The sequence below is a fragment of the Thermobia domestica genome, chromosome 11 (assembly GCF_964235325.1).
Source record: "Thermobia domestica chromosome 11, izTheDome1.hap1.1, whole genome shotgun sequence".
Lineage (NCBI taxonomy): Eukaryota > Metazoa > Arthropoda > Insecta > Zygentoma > Lepismatidae > Thermobia > Thermobia domestica.
This window is the reverse complement of record NC_137464.1, coordinates 124,047,920-124,067,153: the sequence shown is the minus strand read 5'-3', so window position 1 is coordinate 124,067,153 and position 19,234 is coordinate 124,047,920. Positions and strand designations below refer to the sequence as shown.

General features: G+C 37.9%; 1 protein-coding gene across 1 annotated transcript in view; it reads right to left on the bottom strand.

Annotated features, from left to right (window-relative positions):
* Positions 1-19,234, bottom strand: part of LOC145663657 (dynein axonemal intermediate chain 4-like) — a 417,097-nt gene that overhangs the window by 76,839 nt on the left and 321,024 nt on the right. Inside the window, exon 16 of the mRNA XM_081729757.1 lies at positions 6,464-6,541. Coding sequence (XP_081585883.1) covers positions 6,464-6,541 — 78 coding nt within the window. The remainder of the gene's footprint in view (positions 1-6,463; positions 6,542-19,234) is intronic.

Below are 19,234 nucleotides of genomic sequence, written 5' to 3'. Positions count from 1 at the left end.
TATTACCCTCTTTCGTGAGAAGTCATTTTTTCCTGGTCAATTATTACCCTCTTTAGGAGAAATTTACTGTGTAGTTCAAGCGAGTTTAGCTATAGAGTACAATTTGCCCGGGAAATTATTACCCTCTTTCGTGAGAAGTCATTTTTTCCTGGTCAATTATTACCCTCTTTAGGAGAAATTTACTGTGTAGTTCAAGCGAGTTTAGCTATAGGGTACAATTTGCCCGGGAAATTATTACCCTCTTTCGTGAGAAGTCATTTTTTCCTGGTCAATTATTACCCTTTTTAGGAGAAATGTATACTGTAATTCTGCAGAGTTTAGCAAGAGGGTACTATTTGCCCGGGATATTATTACCCTCTTTCGTGAGAAGTCATTTTTTCCTGGTCAATTATTACCCTTCTTAAGAGAAATGTATACTGTAATTCTATAAAGTTTAGCAAGAGGGTACTATTTGCCCGGGAAATTATTACCCTCTTTCGTGAGAAGTCATTTTTTCCTGGTCAATTATTACCCTCTTTAGGAGAAATTTACTGTGTAGTTCAAGCGAGTTTAGTTATAGGGTACAATTTGCCCGGGAAATTATTACCCTCTTTCGTGAGAAGTCATTTTTTCCTGGTCAATTATTACCCTTCTTAAGAGAAATGTATACTGTAATTCTATAAAGTTTAGCAAGAGGGTACTATTTGCCCGGGAAATTATTACCCTCTTTCGTGAGAAGTCATTTTTTCCTGGTCAATTATTACCCTCTTTAGGAGAAATTTACTGTGTATTTCAAGCGAGTTTAGCTATAGGGTACAATTTGCCCGGGATATTATTACCCTCTTTCGTGAGAAGTCATTTTTTCCAGGTCAATTATTACCCTTCTTAGGAGAAATGTATACTATAATTCTGTAGAGTTTAGCAAGAGGGTACTATTTGCCCGGGAAATTATTACCCTCTTTCGTGAGAAGTCTTTTTTTCCTGGTCAATTATTACCCTCTTTAGGAGAAATTTACTGTGTAGTTCAAGCGAGTTTAGCTATAGGGTACAATTTGCCCGGGAAATTATTACCCTCTTTCGTGAGAAGTCATTTTTTCCTGGTCAATTATTACCCTTTTTAGGAGAAATGTATACTGTAATTGTGTAGAGTTTAGCAAGAGGGTACAATTTGCCCGGGAAATTATTACCCTCTTTCGTGAGAAGTCATTTTTTCCTGGTCAATTATTACCCTTCTTAAGAGAAATGTATACTGTAATTCTATAAAGTTTAGCAAGAGGGTACTATTTGCCCGGGAAATTATTACCCTCTTTCGTGAGAAGTCATTTTTTCCTGGTCAATTATTACCCTCTTTAGGAGAAATTTACTGTGTAGTTCAAGCGAGTTTAGCTATAGGGTACAATTTGCCCGGGAAATTATTACCCTCTTTCGTGAGAAGTCATTTTTTCCTGGTCAATTATTACCCTTCTTAAGAGAAATGTATACTGTAATTCTATAAAGTTTAGCAAGAGGGTACTATTTGCCCGGGAAATTATTACCCTCTTTCGTGAGAAGTCATTTTTTCCTGGTCAATTATTACCCTCTTTAGGAGAAATTTACTGTGTAGTTTAAGCGAGTTTAGCTATAGGGTACAATTTGCCCGGGATATTATTACCCTCTTACGTGAGAAGTCATTTTTTCCCGGTCAATTTTTACCCTCCTTTCAACAATATATTTGATTGACATGTAGGGTAATATTTTCACGATAATATTTGTACCCCTATTGTTGACGTCAAATTTTCCCGGGCAAATTTTACCCTCTAGGGTAATAATTTGCTAGGGTAAAAATTGCCCGTTACACCGGCCCTAGGTGGTGCGGGGCCCGATTGGGAACATTTTGCGGGGCCCCAGGTTTACAACTAACTTGCACCAAGGTGTGTAGAATCAACATGTATATGTATAGCGCTCTCCCTGCTGGTCTAGTGGTTAGCATGTGCAGCTGTGGTGTACACATGTCATAATAACTATAAATAGTGTAGTTTCTTTGTCAATTCGGCCTTACACGACTTGACTTTCCAAAGTTATTTTGCAATTTAAAGTTAAAATAATAGACCCTACTTGCATTGTGTGTTAATGATTAAATAAAACGTAACACCTGCATATAAGTTCTTACTAAAGGCATACTTGCAAATGAATGAATGAATGAATGAGAAAATGAATTCGTCTTCATTGTTTCAGTCACTCTCAATGATGTACGATAATCATTTACCTGGTGTTTTATTGACATTTCCTACTGCTCTTCTTCCTAAAATCAGTGACTTCATATTCGAGATACATTGTTTATATATTGATCACTAAAACTTACCTCAATTATATTTCAATGATATAATAATCGTAAATCCCAATCAACTGTGTTAACAGCACAAAAACGCACATGAATCACGGAGATAGGGATAATAAAAGGGTAAGAGAAATGACCAATTCCAGTAATTATTTTTAATTAGCTCTCTCTTCGTAATTAAGCGTTTCCGACCAAACTCGCAGAAAAACGTTTTTCTTGTATTGAGTTCCTGAACACACAAATCTGTCAGTTTATCCCCGTAACACCCTGCATGTTTGCTTATAAGCTTGATTAAGAAAGGTGATTAACAGCAAAGACAGTTTCAAAACATTTTCCCGTTTCTATGGTGTGGCGTCTTCTTTCAGGAGGAACTAACCGTAATCTTTAGTCATGGACGGGTACCATTTACCTTTATAACGTTTATTCCATCTGAAAAATATTCTGGTGAAAACGCTCACCCTGTTCATTGCTTATAACAGCTAATTTTTCAGAGAAATAACTCAAATGGAAATGCAGACACTGAATGAATTTTAAAATATATATTTCACTCTTGTCCCTCGCATTTTTTTTTCAATTTTTTCTGTACCAGTATTTCATAGTTTTCTACACTTACAACTAAACCTATCGATGTCAAAATCTAGTTTTTTGACCAAACTTGGCAGAGAAGTGCGGAATATCAAGAAACGAGCGTGAGCAAAATTTAAAGTGCTTCCGTCCATAAAGACGACCGCAGTGGCCAAAAAGCTGATTGGTCAGAATAAGCCATAACAATGTGTTTCATGTTTGAAATTTTAATTTTATTTGTAAAAGGGATAAAGGGATATAAAAGAAAAACAAAAGGATATTAACCGACACGAGAGGAAGTAGACATCTATTTGAGGATATGTTTATCATGGCCGCCATCTTGAAGTCGACCATCTTGTATCTCGCTCTACTTTTTTAAATACGAAGAGGGTCATGTAATATATCAAACTGAGCTAGAATTTTATGACAAATACAATGACGTCTATGTTTCCATAAGTATATATTTGTAAGACATAATGAAATGCACACTGATATGAATTCATTGGCTCAAAGATTTCTTAACAGTTGTATATTTTAAAAAAATCAAGTCAGGGAAACCTAATGTATGCTAGTGAAATCATCGTAGGAAGCTATTTATGAAAGGTATAATCAGCTTGAAATCGTTATCGACTGCAGACAAAATGAAATAGTGATGAGACGATCACAAACCTTTAGGAACTGATGGAAGATGGATGACATCTTCCATTGGATTCTTCGAGGTAGAACACAAACCTTCCTAAGCAGCCACCTATTCAGTATGCACTAGTATACATTCAGTTTTATTAACTTGATTTAAAAAAACACACACACACACACATCCACGGGATTTTTCGCAGTAGAGGGCAAAGTTTGTACTGTGGTTTTGTATTTTTAATATTAGCTATAATAAGAGAAAGGATATGCAAAGAAGTCGCACTGAGGCTGATTTATTTGATACCATCTCGGTATTCAATGTAGTATCTCATGATATAATCAGTAAGAACGCCAGGAACCATTACTTACTGCGGTGTTCTAAATAAAAGAGGGCGTACACTCAGAATAATTATATACATCTTAACATAAACTCAGAGAAAACAATGTTTACGCTCAGGGGTGTGAGTAAGGAAATTTGGGGAGTATTGCGGGGTGTGTAGGATACTCCCTGGACATAATATCTATTTTTACAACGGAAGTTGAAAGTAAAATATAAAGAAAGTACAGCAGCATTAAATTCAGAAAATATTTGCTTAATCCCGGGTACTTAATACAATTTATTCATTTACTTGTTAGAGAGAGGCCATACCCTCCCTTGTGGAGTCCATGGAAGCACCTGTATTGCAATATATTGTTGTATGCACTTGACAACCTAGAGTAGCAGAGTCATCTTAACGGTACCATAGTCACTTGGCCGGAGGGTCCGCGAGCAGAATGGCATGTACTAATTACATGTATTAGGAACAAAATTTAAGTAATAATGACCACAACACACTTGTTTGCTCTGGGGCCTAATATGCTATTAAAACGGCACTGGAGAGTAGATTAGACTTGAAAGTAGACGACACTATCGCAGGGCCTCCTTAGGCGCGGGGCCCGATTTGGAGCAATAGGTCCAATCAGCTTAAGGCCGACCCTGACCATTAGTATCCCTGGTGTTGTTTATAAAATTTTCCATCGACTGAATCATAAAGTATATGTGAAACTCGACGTCAACACATGATTATAGCTCGTACTCCCATTGAGTATGTTTTCTAACAAGGGATCTTCTTCTGGTGTCACACGAAATGTGGAACGAGGCTATGGTCAATTGATTTGTATTGGTAAAGAAGAAAATCCATAGGCGGAAAAAACCCTCGATCGCAACCACTCCTTACTTATGGGGGGAAGTAGGGGCACTGGCAAAACGCTGTGGATAATGAGACGAAATATGGAGTGAGTTCGATAAAAATATGTATAAAAGCGCAGTTAAACATATACTATAATGGGACATAACATTCGACAACACTCTGAGAAGTGAGAGCAGTGGCGTAGAACGTAACAACAGAGGAGGAGGGCGGGTAAGCGTGGAGTATAGCGTAGGGGAAAAGTTCCATGGACGGTATGAACATATACGAGCCGGACTTGAGATGAATAGCAAAGTAATATATCATGGACATGGTCTAGTACATGGGTGGACAGTATAAAGGCAAGGGGAGTTTTGACCGTTCGTGCGGGAGCTATGACCGATCGTGTGGGCGTTTTGACATTTCTTGAGTGTGGGAGTTTTGGCTGTGGAGGTTTTGACCGTTCGTGCGTTTGGGAGATTTGTCCACTTGTGTGGGAGTTATGACCGATCGTGTGGGCGTTTTGACATTTCTTGAGTGTGGGGGTTTCGGCTGTGGGGGTTTTGACCTAGACCCCATCGGACGTTACGAGGGGAGGCGTCCCTATGGACAATCCCTTCCATAGCTCTCTTTCTTCCATTTCTGCATCACGGTGTTGTCTACAGGCTGTCTATAGTTTGTGATTGACTACTTGACCATGTATTATTACTGTGCCATTCCACTGACGGTTTCTCCGATTTCCTCAATTATATGACCATTTTTACTTGTACTTACCCGTCTCCTACACTGTCGTTACTTTCTACGCCTCTGCCCTCACTTGTCAGAGTATTGTCGAATGTAATGTCACATTGTAGTATATGTTTAACTGCGCTTCTTTGCATATTTTCATCGAACTCGCTCCATATGTCGTCTCATTATCCTCAATGTGTTGTGTTGCCAGTGCCTCTACTCCCCCCCTCATAAGTACGGAACGGTTGCGATCAAGGGTTTTTCCCGCCTATGGGTTTTCTTGTTCACTAACATAAATCGATTGGCCATAATCTCGTTTCGCATTTCCTTTGACACCAGAACAAGGTCCCTTGTAAGTAGCAATTTACTCTTCTTTCCGCGGTTTCATTCATCGTACCCCTTTACAAACGAGACACCAATCCTCTTCCCCAACTCCATACTAACTATTTTGAATATACAGTTAGTGAAATAGGTCTCTCTCTCCCTATCTTCTCAGCATCGGACTGGTTGCCCCGATGTCAATTAGCGGCCGGCCTTAATGATAGTAATACCTTACTATGTCTGTTAATGTATGTATGTATGTTAAAGAATTTTAAAATTGTCATAACAATGACTATATATATATATATATATATATATATATATATATATATATATATATATATATATATATATATATGTAATTTCATTTATTTTCGATAGTGTCTGAAGAAGGATGTGTTAGATATCCGAAACTGTCACATTTATTATTTTATTATTTTATAATAAAACGGTGCTTTGCTCAACATTTGTATTTTAATGTAACTTACTATGTTGTTAACCCATTAATCGGTGCGGAAAGGAAAACGTTCAATCTCACAGTTTCATTCTTATCTCTTTTAGTCTAACTACACATTACTTAAACAAGCAGTAAACGATATACATTGGCAGAGAAACTTCAAATTACCGTAATTATTCAAGTGAAACACTAGTTTCTTCTAAACTGATTGTTTTAAATCCTCTTTAGGTACCAATACGTCTTACAGCATTAAAAGCAATAAGTTACTGTATACTGCGCTACCAAAAGGTTACTCACCTGCAAGAATGGAGGTGCAGGCATCCCAATCAAATTATAGACGAAAATATTGCCTACTATATCTCCTACGATGAGATTCTGTAATATAAAAATATATATAATGAATGTAGCATTACTGATATGTTGACGATTTCAGTTAGAATGCTATCATTGACAGCGTTAGGTCTACTGTACTTAGCTTTAGTATTCCTCGTTTTTCACAAATCCGTATGTTTACCTGGTATATGAACAGATTTTGTCTTAAGAAATACTTAAGTCTGTTATCTTCTGTCTTTTAAATTTTTCTTTGTTTAATAAATTTGCAAAATGGACTTCAGCTTTTACGGAATATGAAGTTGTTCGGTGTATAGCACATGTCGTATATTAACAGAGTATATTTGTGAGGGTCATATGAGACCTGTTGGGTCTGGATATACGATAAAAAATATTGAATGATACTCCATCTCGCATATTGTTAAAGAAAACATGTGATTATACATAGTGCGGAAGCAAGACTAGGTCTGAATAAAATAAGTTAATAAAAATGGGAAACAATACCTCAGTTTATTTAAAATAAAAGCTTTCTTTGTCCACACATAGCTTTGCATGATCCAATAAGTCATGGATTGATTTCTGGAAGTCCTGGACTGTAAAGGTGTTCAAGATCATCGTCACTAGCTTCTGGATGGTGGAAATATTGTCCCGAAAGTGGGGAAGAGGGTCTCGAAATTATGCGGGGTGTGATAATATACAGACACTTCTTTGGGACAAAATCTTACAATTATTATGCTTCTGCTCCTGCGGCAAGGTATGGTACGCGTAACGTCCACATAGCTTTCGTTACTCATTTGTTATAGTATTGGCTAATTTGCATATTAGTGTAAGCTTGCTCTCTTATTGGGTTTTGAAAAAGCGTTATGCGTGTTGTTTCGAGTTTTGTAATTTTACATGCACCGTTCCTCTATTTTTGGTGAGAGTATTCTGTTGATATACCGCATATGAGCATATAAGGAAATACAGAAAGATACTAACAATCTTTTCTGTAGAGAACACACTCTTGGTTATAAACATTATTCTAACTAATGCTACTTTTACACTCTTCACACTCTATAGGTTAAGTTTGGAAGCACATTCTTCCTTAAATAACAGATACAGCCAAAATCTTTACAGACAATCAAAAGGAAGTTTTTTTCTTTTCACACATCTTTTCCATTTGATCCTTGTTTTACATGTGTGAGTGTATTTCAATACAGAACCAAGGACTGAACAGCATAGACAGTGTGTTTTTGTTGTTGATCTGCCTCATAAATTGCAATAACCATGGCTGTTACTTTGTTCGAATTTTCTCTCGCTCGAGAGAAACCGTTCCATCTGTTACTAGGACCAATGTTTCTCCCTTAATTGCATTGAAGGAATGCATTTACACATAGGCGTGCCCACCAAAAATTTTCTGGGGGAGACAGTACCCTTCACTCAACATTGTAGATCAAATTTAAAGAAAGACTGATGTAATTGCACCCCCACTTAATTTTCAAAATGTCACATACGGTAACATGAATTAAAGTGCCGCAATTTAGGATAGATAAATCCTATCAATGGTGATAAGTTCTATTCCAGGGACACAAAAAATCCTATTTATGGCACTGTTGACAATATTTATTATAATTAATGGGATTTCCAGGGTGATGATATTAATTTGTAGGTTTCTTGACAGTACAATGAACTTATGATCAGTGACTAAGATATTATTCAAGTTCATGTTTTCATTTATGATTTGTATTGTTTCCCATTTTGACACTGAAATTGGGTCTTTAAGTGTCCTGTTAAAAAGCTCCAACCTCTGATAATATCTCTAGTAATATGATCCCAAGAAACGTAGATCCTTCTTCAAAAAGTCGCAAAAGCCCAGCTGCTGAACCTGAAGATATGTTGACAATTCGGTCAGTCTTCATCTTTTCCAACGTAGAGAGAATTTCTTCATAATGTTAAACAACTCCCATTATTAGAATAAGTCTACGAATTCATCTAGTGGGACACAAGGATTTAATGTTTACAATGTTTAAGACGAGACCACAAGCATTAGCCTCGATTAGAGCAGAAAATCGTGACCTCACTGAAGGTGACTCCGAAAACAGTAATCATAGTTCGTGCACCCACTGCAAAGAGTTTCTCATTACTTCTGACGCACTACAGGCATCCTTAATCACAAGATTAGTACTGTGAGCTCCACAATGTATACAAGGCAAGAAGTTGCTGTTTACATATGATAGATGGATCACTAATTCCAGAGAAATCACTCGTATTTCCAGAGCCATCATAAGCTTGTCCACTGAGTTGAGCAATGGAAAGCTGGAGTCTCACCATCTCATCCAGAATAACCGAAGCTATAAACTTACCAGTAGTTTTTTTGATATACTGCAGAACACAAGAAAACTTTCATGAGAACAGAGATCTTCATCAACTCACCTGGCACAAATACTTAATTGTTCTTCGCCATTCACATCACGGAAACCATCAGACACGATAGAGAACAGAGAAGGATTTTGAGATTTGATTTTGTTACATATATGAAAAGCAATTTCTTGGCCCATGGTTTCGAGATTTCATTCTGGATTTTAACATCCATGAAATTACATCTCTTCATGTTTCCCTTTATCCGGCTCTTCAATTGTGGAAAATCTTCAGAGCAAAGGCTCATCAACTGAAATAAATTCCTGAACCGGGAGTCATGTCCTCTAAATGCGAATCCTTGTCTTGCAAGATAACGTATACTTGAGATTACATTTTTCCAGGAATTTCCTGGCTTTCAGTTGTCCATCTAAAATTTGTCTGTTAAGTTGGTTTTCTATTATTTTTTTTTTCTGCGTGTAGCGCAGTACAGCCAGTTTATGGCATTCTGAAGTTTCGTGTATACTTAATTTTTCTTTAGCCTTCTTCCAAATTGCAAAATCCTACAGTAGAGAAAGCGTCTTCCATGGATTTAGTAAGAACTTTTAAAAAAAAAATGTTTTTCAAGATGTCCATACAGTAAAAACAGAAAATGGCGTTAATTTTGTTTGGATCGACGTGTAGCCACAGAAGGAACCAAGTTGGCACAAATTTCAATGTTCGACCTTTCAGAGACTGTTGTGGAAAATTTGTAGGTAACACTAAAGTCTAATTGCTCTTCGAGAGGTTCGAAGGGTTGGGAAAACCTGAACGACTTGCTAGACGTGGAGATTGAGAGGTTTCTTCTATAGACACTGATGATGATAGTGACCGATACAAGATTTGAATTTCCATTGTCAGTTTCAGGTTGTAATTCATCAGCTGAACTATCATTTGAGTTAATTTTTCTCTTCTTTTCTTCAACAATGGCACTGTTTTGGCCCACGTGCTGTCTTCTTTTCTTTTTCTTATGACAAATTGATCCGTTTCAAACAATAAAACAACACTAAACAGAAACAAGAGATGAAAAACTTCATATCAACGTTATATTCACAGTAACACACATAAACACAGCTGTCTAAATAACGTTACTACTGGAGAAAACACCTACAAAATATGTCCTTTCAAAAACAGTGACGCACTTTCGCACAGCCCAGTTGACGAAGTTCAAGAATACATTAGAAAGAACACGCAAAGAGGCTTACGTTACCCGCACTCGAAAAAAAGGTCTTTTTAGGCAGGTTTTGAGCTATAGTCTATTTCCGAAGCTAAACAGTGTTGTAAGTCTTCCATTGATTGTCCAGGTTGGCACAATAATGGTGGTATTTTTACACGAAGCCGATACAGCAAGAGTCGGTATCATGGGCGCCCGCAGGATATTTTCCAAGGGGGGGCAAGACACACACATACACACACACACACACACACACACAAACAAACAATTGCTAGAATGAAACCCAACAAAACAAAACTGCATTGCTATCAGCACCACGTCAGCAAAAGAAACAACAAAGAGCGAAATTATCTTTTCAACTCAACTGACGGATATCATCATAACTTAGCATTGCATGCAGCATCAGGCTGGATATAATTATTACTGAAAAAATATGAAACATCACATGGGGAGAGAAGTAGATTAAAATCTTGGGGATGTATTTGATTAAATTTTGTTACTCTAAATCATTTAGTGAATGTTGATTTTAAAAGTATACTATTGTCACCAGAAAAGCCTATAAATGTTAACCTTTTTCGAAAATCCAGGGAGGGGCAATTGCCACCTCTTGCACCCCTCTGTGGGCGCCCATGGTCGGTATATTAAATAATAATAATAATAAAAAAATCATTCCACATTTTCTCTTTTCTGTTTGTAATGCTATAAGTGTAGAGGGAAAGGAATCTTTTTAGATACTTAGAAAGCGACATTTTTTTCTTCCAGATGCCTCTTTCGTGAAAGACTAAAGATAAAATCTCAAGGCAGAAATATTTGAAACAGCATGAAACTTTTGATAGCATGAAACTTTTGATAAGTACTAAGTCAAATTCGAAATATTTTTGCCTTGGAACCAAGTGGTAAATCTTTCAGAAAGCGGTAGCTGTTCAAAATGAGAAGACACACTAAGAATTGCATACTTTCAATTAGAATCTACTATTTTCATAAAGATGCTAGCTTACACACACAATTAATTATAATGTCAGTGATAGGCTATATGGTGTTCATTGGGCCAAACATTCCAAACAATAAAGATTCATCTTACACTGGATAAATAGTTATGCTTCCTTTTTCATTATCATTTGACAATGAAACAAATGCCGCAGAGATATACTAACCTAGTATACAAATGTGCGGTGTTGGGATGTATAACTCGTTGAGATATGATGCTTTACTTTTAAAAATTTCAATACTTCCGCGTACTCCTAAAAATGTAATAAAGAAATAAAAAATAAACATTCCATTTTAAAAATATTCAATTATACCTCAACAATCTTCACAAAATTTGCAATCGATCAGTGATAACGGCATCTTTCCAGAATTTGTAGTCTCCGAGATATCATTGTTAAAAGAATTTGCCACAAACATATTGTATAAACTTTTCGTGACCACAAACATATAAACGTAGCATTTTAATATATAGATATTTCAAAATTTTCTTTTTGCTGCAATTGAATGTGTGCACGCTTTATGGTAATTTTCGACGTAGCTAATACAGCGTCGCTACTTTCTGTACTTCATTTATACAGGGTCAGTCCTTAAAGTAGTAGAACTGAGTCAATTAAAAATAAGATATTGACAGAAATAACACTTATGCTTAATATTCTTCGAAATATGAACCTCCTACATCCACACACCGCTGCCAGCGGGATTTCCAGTTTTCGTACGCTTCCTGGAAGGCGGAAACTGGAATGCTGTTCGGCTGCCTCGTCACGACCTGTTGTAATGCTTCCACCGAGCCGTGATGATGCCCTTTCAGGGTATTTTTGAGGCGGGGGAAGAGGAAGAAGTCTGGTGGGGCGAGGTTGGGACTGTAGGGTGGCTGAGGCAAAGTTGAAATGTTATGTTGAGCCAGATACGCCACCACTCGGAAGGCTGTGTGGCTCGGCGCATTGTCATGATGCAGTCGCCAGGAGTTGGCGATGGCTGGGCGGACGCGGACGATGCGTTTCCTCAGCCGTTCCAGGACCTGGAGATAAAAAAACTGCATTGACAGTCTCTCCGTGTGGAACAAATTCCCTGTGGATCACTCCTTGTGAATCGAAAAAGCAAATGAGCATGTTTTTCACTTTTGATTTCGTCATGCGCGCCTTTTTGGGGCGTGGGGAATTTCGGGTGTGCCATTCCGCGCTTTGACGTTTCGTCGCAGGGTTATACTCAAACGTCCACGTCTCGTCCCCAGTCACCACATTGCCTAACAAGTTTGCATTTTCACTCACTTATTCGAGAATGTCCTGGCAGATCCGTTTGCGAACTTCCTTTTGCTCGCCTGTCAGCACTCGCGGCACCAACTTTGCACAAATTTTCCTCATTTGCAATTGTTCGTGCACAATTTCGTGAACTTGGGTTTTAGCAATGCCAAGTTCATCGCCAATCATGCGAACAGTTAATCTTCAGTCACTGTCCAGCAAATTCTTCACTCTTGCAACATTTTCCTCCGTTTGGGAGCTCGAAGGTCGTCCTGACCGTGCAGCGTCTTCAACTTCTTCTCTTCCCTCCCTAAACAGCTTGTGCCTCGATCTTCCACACACTCGATCTTCCAATAGCGTTATCACCGTACGCCGTCTTGATCATTTCATGAGTCTCTTTCACAGTTTTACCGACCTTCACGCAAAATTTGATGGCGTAACGCAGTTCCAAAAGATTGGCCATGGCGCAGCGTGACGAGGGTCACTCGCAGATGTTACGATGACGAGCGATCTTTACCCTGCTATGGCTGGCAGCTGACTGGCGCTGCTTCCTGTCTTTCCTTAGACCCACCTCAACCAACAACAGGTGGAGTAACCGCCGTCAGTCTGTAAAAATAAAAGAAAAAAAACCAGTCCTACTACTTTAAGGACTGACCCTGTATACCCTGGTAATTGTTACAGAATTTTCTTCAATGAAGCTGTAATTCCTTTCAATTCCAGGAATTATTAATTGACAATCGACATTCCCATTCCAGTATTTCATCATTTTTGCCGAGATATTTGGAAAAGAATTCCTGCTATACGATTTTCTGGGGGGACAATCCTCTGCTAGAATATTTCGGGGGTACGCGTCCCCCTCATCCCCCTTGGCTGGCACGCCCATGATTTACATTTGTAGTGATTATTTTGAATATACAGATTTTCCGTAAACAGGGAGTTTATCATTTGGTTCATTTCTCCATTTAGAAGGAGAGAGGGGGAGAGCACTAAGAATAAATGCGCAAGATTTTCCGCTTCACTGGAGGTAGTCTGGTGGCAGAGTGCAAAATTACTCTGTAGGTGGAAATGCGTTACACGCAACATGTTATGACGGCATCTTGGAGATAAATATATACTAAAATAAAATTCGACGGGTGCAACGCTGACACTGTTGGGCATTTTTATACCCTTGAAATACGAAAAAAACATAATGAAAAGGGAAAATATACTGTAATTAATCACGATATCGAAAATATGTAATACAGTTATGTTTTGATGATTTGTTACTGAGAACATGTTGATATAATATATTTGAGTCCAATGGTGATTACTGCATGGCTGGGCAATACCAAAGGGGGACAAAAGGGCACTGACCCTCAACGATGAAGAGCTATAAACGAAGAAGAATTTACTACAATATCATTACAGTAAATACTGCTGTTGTAAATTATATGTTGATACTGTGGAAGATAATCATCTGCGCCACTAAACAAATATAAATACATTTCAGAAGTAAGGTTATAAAGTGTGTGGTCTGCTACTCCTTTAAGGAATCCTGGGTACGGCCCCGCTGCAGTGTTGGGTTGTGAATGTTTAATCACTTTCAGTACCATAATCAACGCTTGCATCATCTAAAGCCTCAGTGGAGTTCGATATGTTTGTGTACATGTTTATACAGGTGCTATCACCAACACAACCATAAAACATTGAACAGCTACGCTTTTCCGCAGCAGAACTGCACCGTAGCATTGAGCATAGAGGCTCGTGGAGCATCCACATCTAATCATGAGAATATCGTGCGAATCTACAGGGAAATTGTCGGGTAGTGTCACTGGAACGAGAGTTTTGAACGCTTCGTCACGATTTCATCCATATTGCAGAAGATCCAGAAGGGGTGGCTGTTGATCCATTCTACACTTCCAAATTGCACACTGTAGGTGAGGTAGTTTAACGTGCTCATAGAAGGTTTCATTCGCTCGTGACAACAATTTGAAAGCGGGAACGGATGACATTCTTGGTTTTGCAATTTTTGTACTCCAAATAAGAAATCGTATATCGGACATACTCTCTTTGACATTAGGACTACAGCATGCTGCAATTATCTCTGTCGCCTGTTTGACGATGTCCGATATGTCTGACATTAGGTTACCCAAAGATGTAGTGTACCCCTGCTTCAACTTCTGAATTATTTTCTTCTTCCTGATTCCATACAAGCTCTCAACAGTGTCACACCCAGATAGAGCGTGTACTGCAAGAAGGTTAGTACAAATATCAACGTGCTTCGATGCTGTTGCTTCAAAATCAATGGACGTCCTGCTCGGGCTGGTTGGTTCCATGGTGATCTTGCATGTTGTTCCCTTCTCAGCATAGTAATGAAGCACAACTGAAACATCAGTGTCATCGGATATCACCTTAATTTTAGCGCTTACGTTCTCCGATGCCAACTGTAATGCCTATTCTACGATGATAACATCTGCTTCCTCGTGTTCGATGTACAAGTCTGTTCTTGGCTTTGATGCTCCATCTGATACTTCAATGGACACATATTCTCCACTGGGTAGAACGAGTTTGTTGGCCTCTCTGGTAGTAAGACACCAATCAATCAGGTGTTTGCATAGCATGTCAATCACTTGCGTTTTGTTGTGGGTCACAGTTAGTACTACTTGCTGTGGTGGGAGAGGTGTATGAAGAGTGATTTGATATTTCCTCGTTACATGTGAACCCGCGCGTATTCATCTTGTTGGCTTTTGATACTATATAGGTTGTATCAAAAATAAGGTATGTCAGAATTTTTGAGCTTACGTACCACGAAATGAGTAACGTTTCGCACAAAATCAAAGACTGTCCCAATTGTAGACCAAGCGACTGTCCACAGTACAGCACACTCACCAATGACAACTGCATTTGGAGACGATTGAAATCTCTTGGACATTTCAATGACCAGCAATTATTTTAGTTTTCATTTGGGACTAAGTCTCATCTGGCCATCATCTCTGAATAGGAAGATAAGGAATGGAGCCAGTTCATGCTTCAACACGTTTGTAACGTCAGTTGATCTTGACAACATCAGTCCTATCGTCCTAGCACAAATCAACGGTGTATCAAATACAAACTCTGTACCGACCTTCACTTTCTTTTTCATGACTGATAGTGTTGCAATCTTTTTCGAGATGAAGTTGTAGAACCCTCCCGCCGTTCTGTATGTCCATGTCCATCCGGGCCATGTCTCTTCGAATGCCTGCATCTGCTACCTTCCAATAGTCACTGACTGGTTCACGTTAACTGTAGAAGATGCAACACGATCACTCATTGTGTTTATTATTTCAGCAGAATGTTACTGAGGATCTAGGAGATCGATGCTTTGAGTTAATACCTTATATATCTTTTCCCGATCAGAACTGTCAGATCCTGGCTGCAAATTCTTCCTTGTGATGCCTGATGGACCTGGTTGCATGATTATTCACACGCATATCGTCAATGTATTTGACTAACTGACTGCAGATGTGCAAACTGTGGGTCCATGTCTTCACGATACGCGGATTATGCGTTTGCCCCACAGTGCCACGTTGACTCTTCCCATATCGCATGAATCTAGTTTCGATGAACATATGCTCCAAATTAAAACACTACTCCTACTACACTCTACTAGCTCGGGGCTCCGACTCCAGACCCCCGCATTTGCTCAGCCTACGGCCTTGCATCCCTTATGTATCAGCATTTACATCAACAGTAAATTTCGTGCATTATTTTTCTCTTCATATTTCCTGAATTCGCCCAGCTGGGGGCTTCACGCCGTACCCACGCTTTTGCTCGGCCAACGGTCTCGCACCACTTTAACCCGCAATTCTACCGAATTTCAAGTTTCTTTTTCTATTTCAACTATCTAAAGGATGAGATTTTGTGTCCCAAGAAAACGCCTATTTAAATAACAGGAATTTCTTCATCCCCTTAGACTCTCTAAAAATTAAAAATATTACTTTTGGCAGTTTTCCTGTCGGTTAGCCCAGGAAAGTTACAATCATGCCAAATTTCATCTTTCTAATCCTACCACAAGTGCCTAAACATTTTGGGGTGTAGAAGGCGTCCAATATAAATAGCATGGGGAAAGATTTTTCAGTTTCCCAAAAAACCACTCTAAAGTTGAAAATTTTTATTTTTACTGATTTACTTAGGTAACGCTAACGAAAATGTACAAGCATACCGAATTTCAAATTTTTATTCTAATTCCAAGTACCTGAAACATGAGATTATAGGTAAAAAAAGACCCATTTAAATAATATGGGGAAATTCTTCATAACCCCTTTAGACCCGCTAAAAATTAAAAATATTCACTTTTGGCAATTTTCCTGTCGGTTAGACCCGGAAAGCTACAATCATGCCAAATTTCAACTTTCTACGTCAACCGGAAGTACCCCTTTAATTTATGTCAGCTAATGTAGTTTTATACATAGTTAGGGTTAGGATACTTACGATTGCCTAACAGTGTCAAAGTTGCACCCCCCTAGATTTTGTTTAGTTGCTTACTCCCTGAGCGAATTCTATGATAAAACTTCCAGTGTAACTAATTTCCACGTCCAGTGACTCGGCCACGGACTAAGGGAAGACTTCAGGCTAAATCCGTCTCCCTTCTATTGCAGTATTGCAACACAATAATAAAGAAAAAATCATATTGCAATTACATGTATCCTACATAATTTTCACTTCCTTAGCCAAACAACTAGCAGTCTCATGTCTACATATATTCAAATACTAGATGAATCGTGTGAGTGACGTTTCTAGGTTCTCCGTTTCCTTCCACTTTCTTCGTTCCACCCAGGGGCGGCAATTAGGGGGTCAATTTCCCTCTTTCCTCTATTTTCTGAAGTGACCCCTTAATGTAATAGTTTCATTTGGAAATGTAAAGTTTTTGTATATATTACTGGTTCATAGAAAACAATGGTGCCATATAATATTTGCCGTTGCGTGAGTACGTATTTGTTACTTGTCTTCCCGTGGAGTTAAGAAAGCTACAGGAATTACGATTTAATTGCAATTCAAAGCAATTAATATTGCAATTGCGTACTTCTTTAAATGTCGTAGCATATGCTTGTAGTCTAAGAGCATATGCTTGTCTTTCATTTTTTGAGCTGAGCGAAGCGAAGCTCTTATACTCGGGTTAGCCGTTTGGTTGTCCGCGAACTCCTCCTAGACCGTTTGGCCGATCTCAACCAAACTTAGCACGCTGATAGAGTATGTCGTGCTGAGTGACAACATAGGTCAAAATAAAAAATCCGATGTACCATCGAGGAATAATCACCGAAAAACGCTTTCTGATTACGTAGTTTAAGCTCGCTCAGCTCATTTCATTGCAATCGGGTATATCCATTGCATTCCTAGTTTTCTAAGAGTAATAACATACATTTAATGGCATGTGTGGAAGTTGTTCGTTAATCCCCAATTTCAATATAATTTCTACAAAACAAGCCTCATTATTCATTGCTATGCTTAATATTATCCTTTCTATTTATTTGTTTTGCAAGCTTTATATAAATAATCTGATCACACACAATTTTCCAGAGAGAATTTTAAGATGTTCATGAGCAAGGAATCAAACCTGTTCTTGCACTTTCGTTGGTCAAGAGTACAAAGCGCTAGTACCCTTGCGTTGCTCTTGTCAATTTACTTAATAAAATAACAATATACAGTATTTTAACTGGAAAAGATAGTATTCTATTAGTTATACAACCTTTCGTCAAACAAAGTGCTACAAACAACCATTGATATACAAATATTCAGATCATGTCTTGACCTCCGCTTTTAACGTCCAATCGCTGCCACTGATATAAATAATAACTCAAGTTGAACAACGAATGGTTATTTATTCTTGTTTCTATTCAACATAGAGAAGTTACAAATTTTTCGAGGACTATCGTTAGAAGATATCTTGGGGAAACGGCAGTAATTAATTTTAATTTCCTTTTTTCTTTCCAATAAAGTCCAAACATATCTAGTTATATTTTAAATTGATATTGATTAGATGTATATTTTAAATTGAGAACATTCATTCCGTGTCAGCGGTCATTAATCCCATTGGTTTCTCCACAGTGATCTTCTTATCGTCACTTAACTTTCCAAAGCAAATGGCGTTTCCAAACTAAAATCGCTTTCCTTATTGCGAATGAATTGTCACATGTGTTTACAATGCTTTTCAACAATTTCTTTACAATTACGTTTCAAAACTACATTACAAAAATTTACATTTCAAATACAGATAATAGAAGCAACAATGCTTCGCTTCTTTACAATATATTAGGAAACTAGTACAATATGATGGAATACAATGTAGTTCCACATGTGGTAACTCAAATTCATAAGGAAAGCTTTTTTTTTTTTTTTTTTTCATTTTTGAATGAGCGTTAATCGAGGAAGATTCAAAATTTCACAGGAGAAAGCCGATGATCTGTCTTCATTGTTGACAACTTGTCTATCTCAATGATATTTCGTAGTGTTTAATGAAATTGGAATTATGTAAAATTAGAATTGTTAGTTTTCTATCGAAACATTATCTTCATTAACATGAGCCAAAGCACTGCATCCACAATTTAAATTTTCTTTTTTTCTTTTTCTTTTTTTTCTTTTTTTTAACTGAAGAGTAGATAGTGACATATATAGATATTTTCGATTAAGGGGCTTCAAGTTTAGTGTATCAGCTGGAGATGTCAGTTGCTGAAGTCTTCCCTGCTAACTGACCACTGTAGATGAAATAGAGGCTCCAACTACATAAAAGCATACTAATCCTTGATTAGAAACAGCCATTGAAGCAGAAAAAAATATAGCTCCACCGTGACTTCTTATTTTCTGACGTGTCTGAATATGTATTAGGGTGGGCCGAAAAAAACTTTTTTTTTTTTTTTTGGAATTTCGATTGGCCGGATTGCGGAAAAGTTGCCTCGTGTTAGTGGTAATAAACACACAAAATTTGGATTATTTTTTTTTGTCAACCCCTTC